General features: G+C 41.5%; 1 protein-coding gene across 2 annotated transcripts in view; it reads right to left on the bottom strand.

Moving 5' to 3' along the window:
- Window positions 1-1,195: 1,195 nt before the first annotated feature.
- Window positions 1,196-21,272, bottom strand: part of LOC121500689 — a 414,421-nt gene continuing 394,344 nt past the window's right edge. The window contains exon 7 of one of the 2 annotated variants that reach the window (XM_041772631.1): window positions 1,196-6,547. In XM_041772631.1, coding sequence (XP_041628565.1) covers window positions 6,251-6,547 — 297 coding nt within the window. In that variant the 3' untranslated portion in view covers window positions 1,196-6,250. Of the gene's footprint in view, window positions 6,548-8,034; window positions 8,167-21,272 lie in introns of those variants that run through there. The other variant, XM_041772632.1, reaches the window with a different exon arrangement.

The raw sequence follows: 21,272 nt of genomic DNA on the forward strand, positions 1-21,272 counted from the left end.
AAGAGGTTTGCTGTGCCCTGCCCTGTACCACTGGGAAGTCTGCAGTTAGAAGACTTCATTATTCTTCTCTACAATTTGTCTTCCATATTTCCATTAATTCACTCATTTATTCATTTGTTAATCAACTAATATTTGAGGCAACTTCCACGCACATGGCATGTAGATGAAGACTGGGTTAGAGACTCAATGGAGAAACAGACAAAGGACCATGTAATGAATGACTGCTCTAAAAGTAGGAACTTGGGGAAAAGGAAGCCCGAAAGGTGTCACCTTGAGGAAGCCAGATAGGTCTAATTTTGCTTTGTTACAGAGGTGATCACATGGGTGAAAACCATGAATATGGTTTGTTAGTCCTTTGCTTGGGAAACTCAGGGGTGGCCTCAGAAGACAGTAAACTAGTCACGCTTCAAGGAATGGAAGAAGGTTGTAGGTAAGGGGAACAAACCAAACCAAACAATTTACAGTGACTCATACAGGTCCAGGTAGTATTTAGTTTGGGGACTTAAAGGTATTTGACATACTATCATTTAAATAAAAAGGCTGAAAATCTCTGGGTTACATTATTGCTTTCATGACTTCACAATAGACACATTCTGGTTTACTGTTAGATTGCCAATATCATAGTGTTCTGATGGTTCAGAAGAGATGGAGCCTGTTCACGACATGAGGAAAACTGATCATTTCCAGGCACCCAGTACCGTCATCCCCAGCCCTGCCCCAGATTATAAAGACATAATGTTAGGTGTTAGAACTCAGTAAAGGAAATGAGTTCTAACTGTATTTGGTGCCCCACAATGCTATGTTCCTTTTTCACTGTGCCCAACAACATCCCCCAAACTCACAGGTCCCAAATATTGAACCTTATAAAGTGGAGAAGCTAGCCTCATAGGTGAGCAGAAAGTAAATACTTACCTAATGAATAAGTGATTGACAAAATCATTGAGTGTGATTGTTCCTTTGGCCTTTTGATCAATGGCAGCGGGTGAAGCTAATACTATGGACATACATTATAAAAGTTCAGCTTGACAATAGAAATTAAGCTTGACCATAGCTAAGGCAGCAAAAATAACACATGAAATAGCCTTGTCTTTTGCTCTGACCCACCTGATATTTACCTCTCTCGAAACAGAGGAAAGCCACAGCAATGAAAAATTCTTAACAACCTAACCAACCAAATAAGATTCACGCTGGACGATTTCAGTGTGATCAATTTATTATTAATCAAACAATAAATACTTGATTTGATTGGGTACCTGGACACAGGCTGTACTTAACATACAAATTAGGCATCTGTCCTTAACAAATATGAATGAACTTATGCTAACATTTTTCCCTTAATTAAGTGATTTTAAAATGGCACTTTATTTCTGTAACTTTGAACTTAAATGACTGTCCATTGACCGAAGCAAGGAAAGTAGCACAGAAGAATTCAAATGCCCACTAAAATAAATGAAATTGCTTCATTTTGGAAAGAGCAGCACAAAGGTAATCTTTTATTCAACAAATATTAATGGACACTCTTTTCAGTTAAGAAACATTGTTAGTGTGGTTGAAAACCTTTACAAATAAATGTTATTTGGGGGATTCTCAAAGTTAGTAAGGGTATGAAGTATCAGTCATCAGAAAATACACCGTATTTTAGCTTGATAAGCTAAATTTTAGCTTGATTTATATGCTGAAATGTAAATACTGCTGGGATTAAAAACGAAGAAGATTGATGGATTTCTTGACTCTGACACTATCAGAGCATATTTTGTTGTTGTTTTGGCTGTGGCCTCTGGTATAAGTGGAAATCACGGTTTAAAAACACATGTATCTAAATCATTCTGAATATTCCTAAAAACCTAAATGAAAAAAATCCACTCCTACATTTCTTCATCTTTTTCATGTGGCCAAGGAATCCAGTGGTACAAGTTCCTAAGAATCTACATTATTCCTCTCCCTTATGTAGCCAAACTTCTTGTTTACTTGTGATATCACATCATGTGCTTACAAAAATTTAATTTCAAATCAAAAAGGCAGGATAATAATTACTTTCAGCAGTAAAAGTTTACAGAGGGACACTACCATTTAAGCCCAGATAGTGTATAATTAAGAACAAGAAAAATCAAAGTATTCTTGATTAGACATTCATTGCTTTTCTCTTTCTCCTGATGGACTTTCAGTTTACCTTAAAAGATCCATTAAAAATCACAAGCACACAGACACTTGGAGAATGCCCGAGTGGGAAAGGAAAAAAATGGGTCATCTTATAAAATTGATTATGTGAGCTCTCTACATGCAGTGCTTATGTCAGCAACAAGGAAAAACAATCTCCAGATAAATTCTGCAGATATTATTTTTTCTGGGGGAAAAAAACCTAGGTCTTTCTGTATGTTGTGAAGCCGAGGGGGTGGGGTGGGAGCAGTTAAGTTTTATCCAAGAGCATAAACATCAGGCCGGCTTTTGAAAAATGAGCCAAACCCAAAATAGCCCAGAAAAAAAAATTGTAATAAAAAAAGGGCATACATGTATATAGAGATATATATATATCTATATATCTCTATATATAGATATATATATCCCCCCCCCATCTAAATCTGGAATCCTTACTATCTTATTTTAAACAAGCCAGAGATTGCAAGCTTCAATCTGTTTGGATAGAAAAGAATTTATATAAATGTTTTGTTCCAGCCCAAAAGGGAAAGAGTTTAAATATACAGTGCATGAAAGATGCATGCCCAACTTCAAAACAGCTTAGTACACAGAAGAGAAAAAATAATCTAACCTTCTGTTGGTCATTCTCAGCAGTCTTTAAGCTTAAATATCTTGCAATTTGTAACATCGTTTCAATGACCCCACCAATAAGAGATTAACAAAATTTCATAACTGCCCTGTTCTCTCCTCCCCTCCTGCCTCTTGGAGGGGAGAACGTGAAGGTCAAAGAACAAATGGAAACAAAAATCTGTATTTTGCACCCTTTCTCTGCACTTGAGAAAGAAAAACGAGGCAGATAAATCTGTATAATACTGAACCAAATCTCTTTAATTCCAGTCAGCTTTTATCATTCAGTCACTGAGTCTGTGTGTGGAAAAAAAAAAAAATCATGCTAATTCCCCCTAGCAACAGCCTCAGCCTATCAGGAGACTTTATGTACCATGCAGCTGCCAGCCAGAGAGAATAACTCTAAGTAGGTCAGGCCTGTATTTCTAAAAATGCTACGGTCTAGTAACCCCACTGTCCCGTCTGTCTGCCCTGCCCCGTAATAACCTCAATTGCTTGGTGACACAATGACATACTACCCTGTTAGAGTGCAATCACATCATGCTACATTATTCTGCTGTGAGCGTGGCTGCTGGGTGAAGGACCCTCAGAGGGACAGCATTAATCAGGCAGGCATTCATGTTCACTAGCACTTCACTCTAGAAATGGGGACCGCATTAATGACCAGCTGTTGGAACTAACACAAACAAAATAATGTCTTCCACCCTGTTGGGTGCACAGAATACACTATTCTGATCTGGCGGGTTCCGCTTCTTGACTAAATGGAAGATGTAAATTAAAAGGGCTCAGACAATGTCAGCGTTGGCAACCCCAAAGTAAGTATATTTAAATTATATTACATGTGATTCAAAAAGCTATTGATTTAATATACACAGCTTTCCCTGCCTACAATTTTCCCTAATTCATATAAAAAGGGAAATGCATATGCGGGTAACGCAATACATATGCTCACATTACCCGGGAAGCCAAATGCACAGAGCTGAACTAAAATTGACTTCTCTTCGGGCAGAGAAACAAAGCAGGTCAGGAGTAATTGTGTGGCGTGAACACAAATACAAATACTAAATGAATGCTGTGGAGAAGCACCGAAGAAAACAAGAGTAAACATCCTCAGCCCGCCGACCAATCAGCTCTTCCCACCATGTCTTTGGGGGGGCTCCTACTCCACCCAAAATCTCCAGGCGTGGGAGACGGGAGTGGGAGGGGGGTGGGAGGGGGTAGGGGAAGTGAACGTGGCCTTCAAGTCCTCTCAGCCACGGTGGTGCCCTGACTTCCCACGGGGCTTACTAAGAGACCGCTGTTTGCCTGCAAGACAGCCAAGGCCCCCACCAGGCTGAAACCCGGGCTAGCAACCCAAATCAGAACCCCACAGCGGACTGTGAGTCCTCCAGTGGGAATCTGGGAAGGTAACTGACCACACGTCTCGGAATGCAACTTTTGACTCCTCTCCATTCAAATGCACAAAAATGAGCAAACCAAAAGTAGGTGCAGGGTGCAGGAGTAGGACCCACAGCGCTGTTTGGGGCAACTGCTCCGAACCTACGGGCACCACGCCTATGCTCTGTTTGCAGGGTCCTTCTGACTTTTTCAAGGGCCCGTAATCTCGTTTCAGGAGCGTACACCCCCTGACAAATTGAGAATTCAGCCTTCAATTATGCAGAATTCACCAAGTCTTAAAAGCAGAATCCATCAGTATTTGATTTACAAACAGAGACAATTCCTTAATCCATTTGCCCTTGTTTGAACCGGGTTTGATAACTTAGTTATGACTATCTTCTTCACTTTGTGGCACACATCACATAGTTATTCTTGGAGAGATCCAGTCACTGACGCAACCATGAGCCGCTAATTACAAGCTGCTGACATTCTGCTTGTCTATGCAGCTTTGAAGTTCTAAGTCTGTTCTCTCTTATGTGCTTGCTCAGTCTCATTGGACACCCTCCTCCTCCCCGCAGCCTCCTTCTGCCCCGTTGTTCCCTCTCCCCTTCTCTCCACCGTAAGCTGTTCTGGATTCGCTCGTGGACTATCTCGAGAAAGCGGTAAGAGCGATCAGATCCCCCAGCCTGCTTTCTTTCCATTGCCTCCCTACGCTCCCTCCATGCACTCAGATCTACAGTTTGGAAGTACAGTAATGAGATCCCTACCCAACCCCGCCCGCAGGAATGCATCAACAGCTGGCCAAACATAATCCAACACACAGAGCTGCCTTTGTAGAAATAGTAACAAACAGTGGAAGGGCCAGACAGGCGTCTCAGAAGAGCTTCCCCATGACAACAGTTGTCAGAAGCTCCTCCTCCCCAGGTCTGAGCTGACTCCACGGAGCTGGGGTTGGATCACCATAGCTCACTCATCTGAGTCCAAAACCAGCCTCCAGCGCCTCCCCCAACCTCAGCAGAGGCTGTTCCCAGGGCACCCGCCTCCCTACACAGTAAGTTAGATGCGCGCTTTCCCTGTGCTGACTCTGGCCACGCTTTGCAGCAGGTCACGCGCCCGCCCTCCCAAATGCAACACCACACCACCCCCCCCCCAAGCCTCACGAACAGCATCCTGCACCTGTGCCTACACCCATTTCTAGCTCAGAGCTGGCACGACCACTTCTCTTCCTTAGACAAGGATTTTAAGTTAAAAGCTAAACTGGAATTCTACAACACGTAAATATAACACTGCATTCGTCTCTATTGAACACTTAGCATCTGAAGCCTGTGGTAGCCAGCTGGTCTCAAAGTCATCTGGGATACATTTATTTTGATTAAATTGATCAGATTTCTATTTACAGGATAGAATTTTTCACCATACTGAATACAGCTGTGTTTACAGGGATTTGTAGAAGAAGAAGAAAACAAAACTCCACAATCAGTCCTAGCAAAGCACAGAGCACTCAGAACTTCAAGGAGTTAAAGCTGAGGGGTCTTGCTTTCACATTAACAAGAAAATTCTGCATGCAGCTGCTTTGGCCATGCTCTCTAGCTAGTCAGGAAATGGGTGTTGAGCTGAAGCTGAAAATACAAGCTGCAATCAAGCCCGATCCAGCAAAGTGACAGACTTCCTGTGTAAAATGGTCAGAAATCTTTCTTTTCATGTCTCTACATGCACGCACATGCATTTAAATCCATGCTGCAAGGCTGCTCTTTTCTCTGGGGACATGGTACAGTCACCTAGCCCATCAGTTTCTTCCTTGACAGCCCCGGGGACATCCAGACTACAATTTACAGTTCCTCCATCCATGTACTGGGTTATAAATTATGCCATCCTCCCTAGAATGGGAATGCAGACCAAGCGGCAGACAATCAAGCGGCATTCGGCACCTCCTCTTGCTTTTCATGCGCTCCCCTCACTCTGCCTCTCTCCAAGTCTGCCTCGCCAGGCAGACACAGCAGATACCTGGTTCATCCATCTTCAGCTCCACTCAGGTAAAATGCCACCACATCTTGGCTTGGTTCTCTCTCCCCCCCCAGACTCATCCCTGGGAGCAGCCCGAGCCGGGTGCCTACGGCAGGGGCTGTTGCTGCCCTCGCCCTGCAGAGGACCGCCGGGCACAGGATGTATTCCTAACTCCCCGGCCCCGGTCCTTGGCGTCCTCTCTATCCGTCCCACCCTGGGTCTTCTGCAGCTTCACCCTCTCTTCCAGCTGCGAGGGGCCCCGGTCAGAGCTCCAGAGCAGGTGCTTCTTCTGCACGGCGCCGACCGCCGCTCCCGCTTCGGCCAAGCCCAGGCCGGGGACGCCGCAGGAGCAGCTCAGGTAACCGGGGAAGCTTGGTGTGCCCACAGCGATGCAGCCCTGGAGCTGTGAGGAAAGACGGTCTGGCTTCAGAATTAAAAAAAAAAAAAAAAAGAAAAAAGAAAAAAAAAGAGAAACACAAAACAGCGCAGCTCGGCGCCTGCGGGGGTAGAAAAAAAAAAAACAGACACAAACCATAAAAAAAAAAAAAAAAAAAGCAAGAGTTAAAATCAAATTTCAAAAAATAAAAAATAAAAAGGAATACATAGATCAGGGTACTTCGTGCGACTTTTATTTCTGACGTTTCTCGGTTTATTGGCCGCCCCACCCCCTCCAAAATCTCTCCTGTCCCTGAATGCTACTGTCCATGAGTGCCGAGTCACAAAGGCTCTTGCTCAAAGTGCTGCAGCCCCAGCATCACATGAGAAGCCACATGACAACTACAGTCGGCTGCTGATGTGGTCAACTATTTTACTGAGGCGGGGGGGTGTGCAGGACAAATCTCAAGTGAGACCGACCCCTCTCACGCTGCCACGAAGAAATTTGCTTACAAGAACAATGGAAAGAATGCATCTCCGAAGAAATGCTTTTGCATACATGTGTACTTTCACATATGCACACTTGCGGAGACTGAAGAGACCACGGATACTTGAAGACATTGGGAGGGTGCTGTACCTCACACACTAGCTGGATGGCAGCAATATTATTTCTAGTTTGTATTAGTCAAAGCTGATTCCACTTAAGTGGATTCCTGAAAAGCACACACCATGTCTTCATAGCATGATCAGGCTTGGAAAACCAATTCTATTATCTCTCCCTGCAATCTGTATCTGAACCTGCATTCTGAATAATTTATTTTTAGACTTAATAAGATGCTTGCCAAGACCGCTCCCTTTCTTCGGCGAGTGGCGCGGGCGATAGTCACCCAAGTGGGAGAAGCCTGTCCCTTTGTAGGGAGAGGAAACGAGCCGGTGTTCATCATTTTCAAAAATTGCAGCTTCTTATTTAAAGGCACGCAAACACACAACAGTAAAGTTCTCCCACAAGTAATCATTAAAAACAAGTGAAATGTTTCTGCTTCACTGAATTGACATGCTTCTTATTTGCAGTCTGGCATCTCATGCTGGCAAATGGTGGTGATATTTTTCTAACGCTGTTCATGGCTGCAGCTAGAGCCCTTAAGCCACACGGATATTGCCACTTCTCAGCAGGGTGAGAGCAAACAATTGCTTTCTGGAGCACCTCTCTGCAGAGGTGCAGCTTTGCCAGGTATGTTTTAATGGTTACAATAAGGCAGAGAGGAAGGAGATGGCCTCAGGGTCTCGTAGATTCCCTTACTTAGGAATTAAGTTGCCTTTTTAGGACATCGTGCCCATGATGTCAGAAGGAGGTCTCTTTAGAAAGACTGATCATGCCAGCTTACTAGAACAAGAGAATTGTTAAACAGGCGGCAAGATGGCCTATACCATGGCTTATTCGAGGTGTAGGTATCAGGGAAAGAGGCCCTGCATTCATTCGGGCTGCACTTACCAGCCTCCCATTGTGTGAGGGTGCCAGGGACTGTTCTAAACACCGAGAATCCAGGGGTGAGCCAAATGGGCATGGCCTTCCCGTCATCGGTTCAGTCTAGTAACTACACACATCCTTTTCCCTTTGAAGACAGCCTCCTTTCGACTTGGACATTCCTAAGTTACCGAGGAAGAAAGCAAGCAGCCACTTTTACACTCTTTCCTTGCCATCATCTTCTAAGAACTGCCAAATCCTGTGGATTCTTTCCTTACAAACACCCCTTGAATTTAAGATTTCCATCTGTTCCCCATTTCCAGAGTCTAAGCTCAGCACTCATGCCATCACCCTCAGCAATCTTCTTTCTGGTCTTCCTCTTTGCATTCCAGACCATTTGGTGGCCTGCTACCCTACGAATCCTATTAAACCATCACATTCGTGATGTCCAGAATCCCTGTCTAGAGGGTCTGGACCACCCTCTCCCCAAAACTGAGGACAGTGCTTAGTTGATCACATTCATAGGTACCAGTAAAGATGCCCTGTTATCTGACTGTAAACTATTTTTTAAAGATTTTATTTATTCATGAAGGACACAAGGAGGGCGGGGCGGGGGGGGGGGGAGGCAGGCAGAGATACCGAAAGAGGGAGAAGCAGGCTCCTTGAAGGGAGCCCAATATGGGACTCGATCTCCAGACCCGGGATCACACCCTGAGCCAAAGGCAGATGCTCAACTGCGGAGCCACCCCAGCATCCCTGACTGTACACTATTTATACAGATTAATCTATTCCTGAGCATCCGAATACACCATCCATTGAATCAGAAAAAAATTTACTGATTTGGGCTTCTTGTTGTTAATAACAAGGCATAAAGTGCTGTGAGGGAAACAAAGACACTCGGGGCACTGTCCCCACCCTCCGTGAAGGTTTCTATGGAACCAATGGCACGTGCTCTATTGGCACTAGACATGTACTATCCTAAGCTGCTAGCTCTCTCTTCAACTTGTATTTCTCATAAAAAAATAAAATAGGGGGGATCCCTGGGTGGTTCGGGGATCCCTGGGTGGCTCAGCGGTTTAGCACCATCCTAAGCTGCTAGCTCTCTCTTCAACTTGTATTTCTCATAAAAAAATAAAATAGGGGGGATCCCTGGGTGGTTCGGGGATCCCTGGGTGGCTCAGCGGTTTAGCACCTGCCTTCAGCCCAGGGCGTAATTCTGGAGTCCTGGGATTGAGTCCCACATCGGGCTCCCTGCCGGGAGACTGCTTCTCCCTCTGCCTCTGTGTCTGTCTGTCTCTCTCTGTGTGTGTCTCTCATGAATAAATGAATAAAAAATCGTTAAAAAAATAATAAAATAAAATAGGTGTTAGGTCTACCTGCTAAATGAGCATCAGATAAGTAGTGCCAGAGAAGGACTGAGAAGGGAAGCATGACTTCTACCTAAACACCGAGAAAGATTCCCCAGGGAATCCTGAGATTTGCAGTGAGCTAGGAGATGTCTGGCCAGGGGAAGGGGTAAGGTTTGAGTCATAACCAAAACAGCAATGACAACATGGATAATGCAAGCACTTATTATGAACAATTTATGTACATGTGCCCACTTAATCTTAACGATCCTAGGAGGGAAGCATTGTTCTTTTCAATGCTATAGAACAGAAACACCAAAGAGGGAGTAAGAAGTTGTCCAAGACTAAATGACGAGTGAGTGGACATTCTGGTCCGTGACATACTTTCTTAGCCACCTTGCTGGACTGTCTCAGAGCTGGACACACCGTGGAGATAAAGGAGGCCAACAGTGTGAGAAGACATAACTAAGCCTCAGGGTATGTGCAAAGATCAACTTGGTTCAAGTCATACTGTGTTGAGAACCAGCCAAGGGAACATCCAAATTGCATGATATGGAGTCTGGTAGTCACAGCTAAGATCAATAGGGGAGGAGGGACCTTGTGTAGAAGGAGAATAAAAAAGAGGCTCCCACAATAGTCTCACCTTAAGGGGATGGTGCCTGAACTCTGGCAGTAGCAAAGGAAAAATCAAGATGGATTCATGGAGAATGAGGAGAAGGATGGTCACAGAGCTGTACTTTTTTAAAGCCTGGATAAATAAAGCAAGCAGTTCCCTGTGCTTAGGAGTCATGTCATTAATCTCTGTTTCCCCAATAGCTAGCTCAATGCTTGATGTATTTTTAAAAAATGATGAATGAGTGAAGGAAAGTCATGGAGGTAGAAATGGGAAAATGAGAAGCAATGCTTCATATAAGGAAAAATTCTACAGAGAACTTAGAGTTTCATAGGACATTCAAGGGGAAAGGTCCATCATGAAATTATATACAGAGAAGTGGACTTTTCTCTTTCCATCTTTGGCCCAGATTTTTGATGATGGACTCTCCCATGGCATGCCTCAGATATACTTTTCCAGCCTCCTTAGAGGAGGCAGTGTTTGCTCCTTCCCCCTCTGGCCACCCCAATTGTTACCCACTGGCTGTAGACCTACCTCATCTAGTCTAGCCCCTAATCCAGACGCTGCACTCACCGAGGCAAGGAAGTATGTATTAAGAGGTTTTACCGTTCTTTTATTTTTTTTATATATATAGCAAAGGGAAAAAACAAAACAAAGGGAAGTTTATCAGCTTTCTTATACAATCTTAGCTAACCAGAATACTAAATTAATGAACGCACCTCATTTCTTAGGCAGTTAATGGAGGTTAATATGACATACTGCCTCTGGCTCTGGAAGTAAAAAAGGGTGTTATTGCCTCATATTATAGCTGGGGAAAAAAAGTGCTAATAATCTTTCTCATCAGCAGTAAAGAATTGGGCTTTTAATATCCAGATATATTTTAGTAAAAGGCTAGTATATCATCTCTAAGTGGAGTTCAAGAGCAATGTTAGATATAACTAGGACATTTCAAGAGCCTGCTTACACTAGAGACAAAAAAGAAAAAAGAAAAAGAAATATACCGAAAGCCTAATTTATTCTTGAAGAAAAAAAAAAAAGGAAAGAGAGGTGAATTAGAAAAAAAAGTGAATTTATGTTGGACTTATGGATTTATGTTTTTATTTCTTCTGCTTCAGATCAGTTCTAGGAATTAATCTTTAAATATTAAAAAAATGATGGATCTTGCAAATAAGTGATTTCAAATAAATGGGGAATATGTGACAAGGTCATTGTTTTATTCAGTGACACGCACATATGTTATGTGGACTGCTAACATAAGATGATGTGTAAAATACAAGAGGGGTGTAAAATGAATGAGACACTGTCTAGGCTCTTCAAGAGTTTACAATACCCTTACTCTGAAAGCCACTACCCATTTTTTGATAAAGGGGACCTATTATTGCTTTGGAAGACAGTAAGGACTAGCAGAGGTTAGCCAAAACAAAAAACAAAAATATCCAACACATATGCCTTTTTGAGAGGAAATCAACCCAACCAGGCTACTCTGAGGTCTTATCATTAAAAAATAAAAGATTAAAAAAGAAAAACAACGTAGCTTGGATGATATGAATATTCAATTGGTGGTACTCAGAAGTTCCAGAAGTGAATAAGAATGTTATGCTTTAGCTTTGCCATCCTGGGAAATGATGATGCTGATGAGAGAGAGAGAGAGAGGACGGGTCTACAGGCTTATTTAGTAGGTTGCTAGAGGGCGGGAAATAGCATGCCATGTTTTCTAACTTCTCCAAAATGGATACAGAATTAAGATGAGCTCTGCAACAAAGCAGACTGACAAAGTGACTAATTGCTGGCTGCTGGCAGAGAACTGATTTCCCCTCTTTCTGTTACCCAGTATCATTACCCTGCTCCCTTACACGGGGGCCAAGTGGCAATTTTAAGGTGGAAGGACTGTGTTTGTTCACCTGTGAGTGGTTTGACCTTAGACTTTACAGAGCACTGTCAGGAAGTCAGTTTTTCCATGCTCTTTACAGTAAACAAAGACAGTGTGGCTGGGCTCCAAATGTTACAGAAGGTCAGAGACCAAACTGCCTCAAAGACAAAGACCGCTTCCAGAAATTGAAACACAAAATAGATGTAAGCACCACCAACATTCCAAACTGCGCTCCTGTCTGTTCTCAGTGTTTGGTTCAAACAATGTGACACGAATCCAGCATCAGTGCAGAAGAGAAATAGAATCATAAACCCCAGGTGCTGGAAAGCACCATAAAGGTCATCTGGTCCAACTGCAAATCTGAATTGTGAATGCTGCCCTTTAAAATATCTCCACTACGCAACTATCCGGGCTCCGAGGGAGGGCCTCCAGTGGCTGAAAATGCGGTGTCCTGGAAGGGAGACAGGCCATCCCATCTTTGGAATGCCATAGCCTGATTATTTAAAAGCCCTGAGCTAAAACGTCTGATTCCATGTTGGGGGAAACTTTGCTGTACCTTCTGTTTCCTGGTTGTCAACTGAGAAGCTTGGGAGCTCAAGTTTTGAATCTTCTCCATCTAATGGTCCTTCAAATCCTAGAGGGAATCTAGCATCGACCACGTAGGTTTTCCTGCTCTCCAAGGAATATTTGCAGTTTTTTTTGCCACTATTGTGTGACTTCTACTCCATTCAACATCTCCTCAGCCAATGAATTCATTCTACTTTACTGATAGTTCTTTGAATGATGTGTCCCATGGAACAGAACACAAAGTCCCAGAGTGCAGATATACCATGTAAATGGTACCATCACCATTCTCATTCCAGGAGGCCAGATCTCGATTCGCACAGCTTCACCTGCCTCTGCTTTCTTAGTGGATACATTTCACTGGTGACTCCCTGGGCTCACCTGTGCCTTCCTGAACACAGGTTCCACCTAAATCACATTATGGCCATTGCTGGATAGGGACTTTGTGCAATTATTTGACCTTTTATGTTGTTTTGGGTCACCGCATAGAAGATCCCGTGGTACGAACAAAACATACGAAGGTAAGGCAAAGTAGTGAACTATCCTTGAAGGAAACAGGAATGTATTTATAAATATAAAAATCTCTTGGGGCACCTGACTGGCTCAACGGTTGAGCATCTGCCTTTGGCTCAGGTCGTGATCCCAGAGTACTGGGATCAAGTCCTGTAATGGGCTTTCCATGGGGACCCAGCTTCTCCCTATGCATAGGTCTTTGCCTGTCTCTCATGAATAAAGAAATAAAATCTTCAAAAAAAAAAAAAAAGATCTCTTCCATCGGAAGATACAACCCCCAGGAAGGCATACATTTCTAGAAGACCATGAGTATAACTGTTCCTTTTCCTCTATTACAACAGCACTGCTTTGAAGGAAATGCCTCCAATTATGTAAAACAGCTCTGTCTAGAAGGGAGAATACTGGCCTGGAAGTCAAAAGCTCTAGGTCGCAGTACCCATTCTGCTGTGGGGTATCCATTTGCTATCTGACCCGTAGGTAAGGGGCTGTTTTCCAATGCGGCTTCTTGATGCGAAGTAAGAACCTCAACAATTATGTACCTTGAGCTGCACAGCATTTGAAAAATTAATGTTTATGTGGGATTTTAATTAAATTTCTAAAATCTGTTCTTGAGTACCACGGCAAAAATAAAATATTAGCCCTTTGATAAACTTTCCTACAGACTTTTACATTAAATGGTTTCAACACAAGCGAACAGCACATGGGCAGATCATAAAGTTCCCTGCGTCCATGGTTGTTTTAAAAGACACGCCAATTAGGTAAATGATGCAAGCCGGACTAGGGGTTGGCAATCTTTACCCTTTGATAAAAATAAAATGGTTTCAAATAGGTGAGCCAATTACTGAGATTCTTGGGGTAAGGCAAGAAATAAATGTCATAATGTGATATCATCACTTTTCTATAATCCAAATGTCTCCTTAAAATGTCTTTAATTAACTATACAGAGGGAACCTTTAGGTCGAGAAGATTCAGTTTCTTTCACATTTTTTAAACTAGAGCTGTGACAACAGAGCTGCTTGATGTCGATCAGCAGTTTTCACAATGGAAACAGGATCCCCATTCTTAGAAGGTAGGGAAGGATGGCAAATGGTTACAAGAGGATACCAGCTCATCTGGAGATCTCACCATGAGGTTCGAAGACACGTGAAAACTTCCTAATATTAACCTCATGGAGCACAACAGTTGATCTTTTCACTAAGTAGGTTATTAGACTATGCAATTTTTCTCTAAGATCAAAGGATTGAAACTAAAAATGAGAAAAATGGGCTTTTCTCAAAATTGGAGCTCAGTACGGGCCTAGCCTTTCTCTTGCAAGCTCTTTGACTGCTCTGGCGTCAGCCCCAGATCATTGCTAGGGAGTCGGCACAGAGTTCTCAACACACTGGGCTTACATAGCAAGGGCCATGAAGCACAGCCGGGCGTCTGAAGGAGAAGCAGCAGCTATGCGGTAGAGGTATAGCTCCAACACAGGTCACACCGAGGACAGGGACTGATGCTTTCTGATATGTGGTTGCAAAATATCTCTAGGTAGCAAACTGTTACATAATTAAGTGCCTCCTGGTATCTGGTTATGAACAAAAGTTGTAACCATTAGCTTATTGTCACCAATGGAGACTCTAAGATGATATTAGCACAGATGACCACATCTCCATGCAGGCAGTGAGGGAGACTTTTGAAGGAAGCTTTAAGATAATAAAATGGTTATGTTTAGGATGCCAAATGCATATAGATATCTCACTGGATGCAGAAGCAGTGAAGCTTTCACAAGCAATAGGGGAAGCAGGCATATGCCCAAGACCTTCAATGAGACCGAGCATCTCACTGGAGCACAGCTCCCTGAATGTGATGCTCTTTGCCACAGCTCCTCTGAGGTCAGTGCCATAGTGCTATGGTGTCTGCAGGAATGCAAAACCATGCAAGGGAAGAAAAGAGCGCCAGAATCAGAAAGACAAGAGATGTTTATTTGTTCCTCTACTTGCTTGAATGTATGGTTAATGTAGAATTCGGCCCCTTAGGAAAAAAATTCAATTATGCTTTTGAAAAATATTCTGGGACATGAGCGGCATTCTGTGTGATTTTTTTTTTTAAGTGAACTGGGGCTCAATGTTTGACTTTTTCATGAAAATGATTCAGTTTACATTGAACAGTGGTTCTTGACACTCTCCCTCTCAAATATGCACACGTTTTATATGTATTGTGTATTATTTTATTAAAATTATAAAGTTACATAATTACACCAGTATCTGAAATTATATAAAGATCGTCAATATAGATCATTTGGTTAAATTTAATGGAGTTGGCTCTCATTTTTGATACCCTAAAAAACAAAGATTTGCTATAAATGAGGATATTCAAAAGAATGATTTTAGCAGAATACAAAGACAATTTTATTTTTTTTTCAATTTTAAAATAATTTTTTTAATGTTGAAGTATTGACACACATGTAGCACTTCTTGGTATGACTACAGTGAGAGAACATATTTATTTATATGCATATACAAAAAAGATGAAGACAATCTTAGTAGTTTGAAGTTACCAAAGCTGAAAAAAACCTCATCTATCAGTAAGATTTACCTGATGCAATAAATGTGAAACTGGGAAAAGAATAATATTGAACACTTAATTATTACTTAATAATGCTGTGAGAACTCCACATTTAATCCTCACCAGGAAACTTGAGTTAGACATGCCTTACCTCCATTTTACAGGGGAGGAACCAGCAGTAACAGAGAGGGTAAGTAACTTGACCAAGGCTACACAGCTAATACATGTGAGCGGTAGGGAAGGGCAGGCTACAAATTCAGGCACTTGGGGTCCAGACCCCATTATTCTGCCTGTATGTCCTCATTGTCTCTCCCCTCTCCTACCTGACCCCAGACACAGCCAAGTATGAATCCAGGGCAGATCCTGTTCTTGGGTCTGCCTGGCTTTTTGTTTTATTATGAAAACAACATACATCAAAATGCAAGGAAGAAAATAGAACACTTCTTTTTTTAAAAAATGATTTTATTTATTTATTTATGAGAGAGAGAGAGAGAGAGAGAGAGGCAGAGACATAGGCAGAGGTAGAAGCAGGCTCCACACAGGAAGCCCGACATGGGACTCGATCCCGGATCCCCAGGATCACGACCTGGACTGAAGGTGTTGCTAAAACACTGAGCCACCCAGGCTGCCCTAGAACACTTCTAATGACATGTTTACACTAGTGGGAATTACCTAAATGACATTCTATAGAGTTTTGGAAATGATTAGAGCAGGCACAAAAGTTGACAAGTCTGCTCCTACCACACAGTGACTAGAAACACATGTGAAGGTGTAAATCAGTAAGGCTGAGACATGGCTGGCAGCAGTGGAGGGCCAGCTAGAAGGGGCTAGGGAGGTGAGGGAGTGAAACCCAATCAAATCATCAGACTGAGGACGGTGAGCATATATTAAGCATCCATGATAGAATCAGGTATTCTAGAGGAGCTCCAGAAAAATTTCAATCTGATTTTTATGACAGCTCTGCTAGTCTGTTATTTTTCTCATTTTACAGATGAGGAAACTGAACCTCCCCAAAGATTAAGCAACTGCCTTACAATGAAATAGTTAACACCAATTAAGATTCATACCTCACTTTATTTGACTCTAAAGCCTGTACCCCAGATTAGTCATACCTTGATAGGCCATGTTCAAAGCATCATCTAAATGAAAAAAAAAGGGAGGTCTGAGCAAAGAGGTCACACCCAGAGTATCTGGGTCAGGTGGAATGGCACCTTTGAGAGCACTGGGTTCAGAGGAGCAACAGAGCATGGCCACCTGCTCTTTGGTCATGAGCTTCAGCCTTGTGTTTGCCAAACAGAATTGGAATTAGAGGTGCCTGGGTCATTTCAGAGCCAAACAAAATTAGCTGCTGCAAAGCCCTTTGGGAATTAATCACTGTAAATAAACACATCACCATATAGTACGAACTCTGATCAAGTCTGAAAACAAGAGACTCTGGACTATCAGAAATGACCAAGATGTTCATGGGAAGCCAATAAGCAGGGGCAAACTGTAGGATAGAGCCACATCTGTGATGGAGGAGGTATGACGGGCCACAGACAAGATGGTGAATTCTAGATAATAAGAAATGTTCATGAGATGGAAGAACCACCTGTTTTATGTAAAGCTCCAAATAATGAGATCACAGTGGACAGCCACTCAAATAATGCCTTCATAATACAGAGTATTATTGAGAATAACTCAATTCACAGGGAGCTTACGGCGGCCGGCACTAGATGGCCTGTCAGGAAAAACAGAACAATAATTACAGAAAAGAATCATATCCTCAGAAAAACAAAAATTAATCAAACTAAGTTTGTAAAGCCTATCTTACAGACACATTGTCTGGACTCATGCTCTCAAAAATGTTGTGTTTTTTCTTATGCCAATTTATTTAGTTAATTTAATGGTTTTGTCCTGTTAACTTCTAAACTGGACATACTCTATGACTCATAAGATCTTAGAACCTTTAAATTTTAACAATTATAAGAAATTCATAACCACAAAGGACAGGATTCTTTTGCCCAAACTTAAACAATAACAGAAAGGTTTCTGTGTCTGCTGTAGAAAAATCAACCTATGATAATCACCTTAAAAAAAAAAATCTGAACTACAATCAACTGGAGGTAATTCTTGATCAAACACAAATAAAACTGATAATAAGCAAATTTCATTAAGATGGCACTGAGATTAAACTGAAAGACTTTAACACGGATCAAAATTTAAAATTTTTAAAAATTTTAGAATAGTTTTGGATATATTAAAAATGAAAAAGATAGAACAGAATACCATATTAGTCCCAGGCTTCCCTATCATTAATTAATTTCCATCATTTTCACATAATATTCTTTTTGTTCTAGTATCCCAAATAGGACACCTCATTATATTTGTCATGTGTCCTTAGGTGCCTGTGGGTTATGTGCTTCTCAGACTTGCCTCCTTTTTTATGATTTTGAGTATTGCTCAGGTATTACAATAGCCCTTACGTTTTGGTTGATCTGGCCCTTTCCTTATGATCTATTTGGGGTTATGGGTTTTGAGGAGGAAAACCACAGAGGTGAAGTGTCATTGCCATCCTCACCACATTACATTAAGACTACATACCATCGGGGTACCTGGATGGCTCAATGGTTGAGCATCTGCCTTTGGCTCAGGGCATGATCCCAGGATCCTGGGATCCAGTGTCCCATCAGGCTCCCTAGAGGGAGCCTGTTTCTATCCTCTGCCTATGTCTCTGCTCTCTGTGTAGCTCATGAATAAATAAATAAATAAAATCTTAATTTAAAAAAAAAAGGCTACATACCATCAACATACCCTGAACTGTGGCTATGCACCTTCAACATCTGGCCATGGTAGTGTTTGGCACATTTCTCTATCATCGAGCTACTCACCTCCACAACCTCACCCACTTTCCATACTGTGCTTTTCCAAAGGAAGGAAGTCACTATGTACAGCCCAAACCAAGGAGTAAGGAGTTACTCCCCAGCTTTTTCTGAGTAGAATATCAACATACATTATTTGGATTTCTTCTGCAGGGGATAATTCTCTCTTCTCTCCCACTTATTTATTCAATCATTTTTCAGATTAATATAGATTCATGGATACTTATTTTATACCTTGAGTGATAAACCAACACTACCACAAACAAAAAATTTTAGAAAGAGATTTATTCAAGTTCATTTGCAAAAACAGGCCTGCCACTTTTTGTCTCCTGGCCAGAGAAAGAGTGTAGGTAGAGTCAACTATTTGGAGGTCATAAACACCATCAAGAATAAGATGCTGAGGATTTGCAGGAAGACATTTCCACTATTCTGTTTACAGAGAAAAAAGGATACACACTTTTTGTCTCACTTTATTTCTGATATAGCTGAAATAAAATTCATTACATAGTCAGTGTCTTCAAAGTTAAGCATGGCTTGGTTATTGAAATTTGTCAGACAAATGCTGAGTCTATACTTAGAAATAACTTTAGTGATATAAGTACCACACAACTCAATATATTGACTGTATTTATTTCACCATATATTTATAAATGTGAAAAACATTGGCCTTTTAAAAATTGTGTAAAATATACAAGAAGGTTTAAAAATGTAATGGGAGTTAGAAAAGTATAATAAATATTTTAAGATACTTACTACGTGTCATTCATTACCACTAAGTAACTTCGGGCCTAAAATGCATGGCAAAACTCCATAATAAAAAATATGCAAAAGCAGTGGAGCAGAAATTCATAGAACAAGTATAGAAGGGAAGGAAATCAAGACAATAAATAGATTTCATTCATTCAACCAACAGTGACAGAGCGCCTGCTATTGGTCAAGAACCATTAAAAAGTAGTGCCCAATGCTGGGTAAAAACAGTTATCAATTTTGGTCTCATCCTCTGCTGGGAAATAATAATAGCACTATGGAAATGTACACGAAAGGGTAATGCAGCAGGCCTTGGCTCTCAAACCCTGTACATTTCCCAAATTGTTAGGAGTGATCCTTGGCTTGACAACTGAAACATGACCTCTGACTCCTTGGAGTAACTTACCAGTTATGTCGCTGTACACCTGAGGCCATGGGCAATACCAGATAGCTTATATTAACCACAGGGTTTATAGTGAATGAGCACCTATTTTTGTAAAGCTTGAAGTGTTGGAACACACTGAATGAATCTGACCTCTGGGGGAGCTGCAGACTGAGAAGATAAGGTACCGCCTGCCTGTATAATTGACCCCCCAGTAAAAATTGCACACCAAAGTCAAGTGAGTTTCACCAGCTGGCAACACATGCCTTATGTTATTGAAAGAACAATAAATTGCTGACAGAATAAGGAATTGTACATGTCTCCAACTGGGAGAGGACAACTGGAAGCTTCCACCTAGTCTCTCATGGATTCCACCTCTACATCTTTTTCCTTTGTGGATTTTAACCTGTGTCCGTTCACTGTAATAAACCATAACCATGAGTATACCAGCTTTCTTGAGCCTTGTGAGTCTTTAGTGTTTAGGACGAATCCTTGGGACTAAAGGTGGTCTTAGGAACACTCCAACTTTAAACTATAATAAAAATTGGGGCACATACTCTGAAATAAAATAATATTAATTTATGAAAGCTCATTACATAGTTACCTGAAGTAGAATAGAAGGTCAGAAAAGGCTTTCCTGAAGAAGTGTTGTTTGCGCTGAAAAATTTATTACAAAATGGGGCAAGAGTGGAAAGAGCTTTCTGGCATGAGAAAGTACATGGGCAAAAGTCTCTGGTGGGGGGTGAGCCAAGTATATGTAAGGAGCTGTAAATGGATGGCTGTGAATGGAGCACAAGGAACAGAAAGGATGGGAGAGAGACTCAGGAGGTCTCACGGTTTGGGACTGATAGACCATGTAAAGAACATCCCAAGAGAAACAGGAAGCTATGGAAAGGATTGAAGCAAAAAGGAGATCATTGGGGCAGCCTTCTTAAGTTATAATTCTTCCAACAGGGTGGAGAATTTACTGGAGGTAACGAGTAGATGGAGTAAAAACATGGAGACCTCTTTTTATAGTACTCAAGATGACAGATGGTGGTATCTCTACCTGGGATGGTAGCAGTGGAAATACTGAAAAAAGAGAAGCTTTTAACAGAAATTTGGTTGGTCAGACTGAAAGGGATTGGTGATAAATTGGACAAATAAAAGAGAGGACATGGGAGATGGATCTAATTTTCTGGCTTGTAAACAAAAGATGGTTGACCTACTCATCAAGGCAGGAAACAGTAGATGATTTTGGATACATTGAGTCTGATGCATCTTTAGAGCTGAAAGTAGAGATATTTATAAACAAATAAATACATAAGTAGAGTACATAAATTTAGGTTTTATTCAAATATTATAATTAAAGCTATGAATTCAAGGGGCATCTACTATTAAGCACTTTATATAAATGAATTAATCTGATCTTTACCACAACTACATGAGGCAGATATTATAATGATATTATTTAACATATCATGAAACTGTTAAGACAGTTAAAGCCATTTGCCTAAGTCAAGTGATTGGGAAATAACCCCAGATACTCCTGCCCCCTGTCATGCTAAGCAACCTCTCATAATAAGCCAAGAAGGGGATGCAACACATTTTGGAGGCAGTACGGGGTAGAAAAGGAGAGAAATTTTGAGGGTAAAATTATTTTAAAACTAATTAATGGCAGAGGAAGCCGAAAATGTTAATTTGAATAATAGTGGACATGGACTGCCCTAGAAGCTAAGAGGAGTTACTGTACAAAATGAGGACTTCTTACCATGCTCTTAAAAGTCGACTCAGAGGCACCCGGGTGACACAGTCAGATAAACAGCCAACTCTTAATTTCAGCTCAGGTCATGATCTCAAGATCGAGAT

Source organism: Vulpes lagopus, chromosome 10 (genome assembly GCF_018345385.1).
Source record: "Vulpes lagopus strain Blue_001 chromosome 10, ASM1834538v1, whole genome shotgun sequence".
NCBI lineage: Eukaryota > Metazoa > Chordata > Mammalia > Carnivora > Canidae > Vulpes > Vulpes lagopus.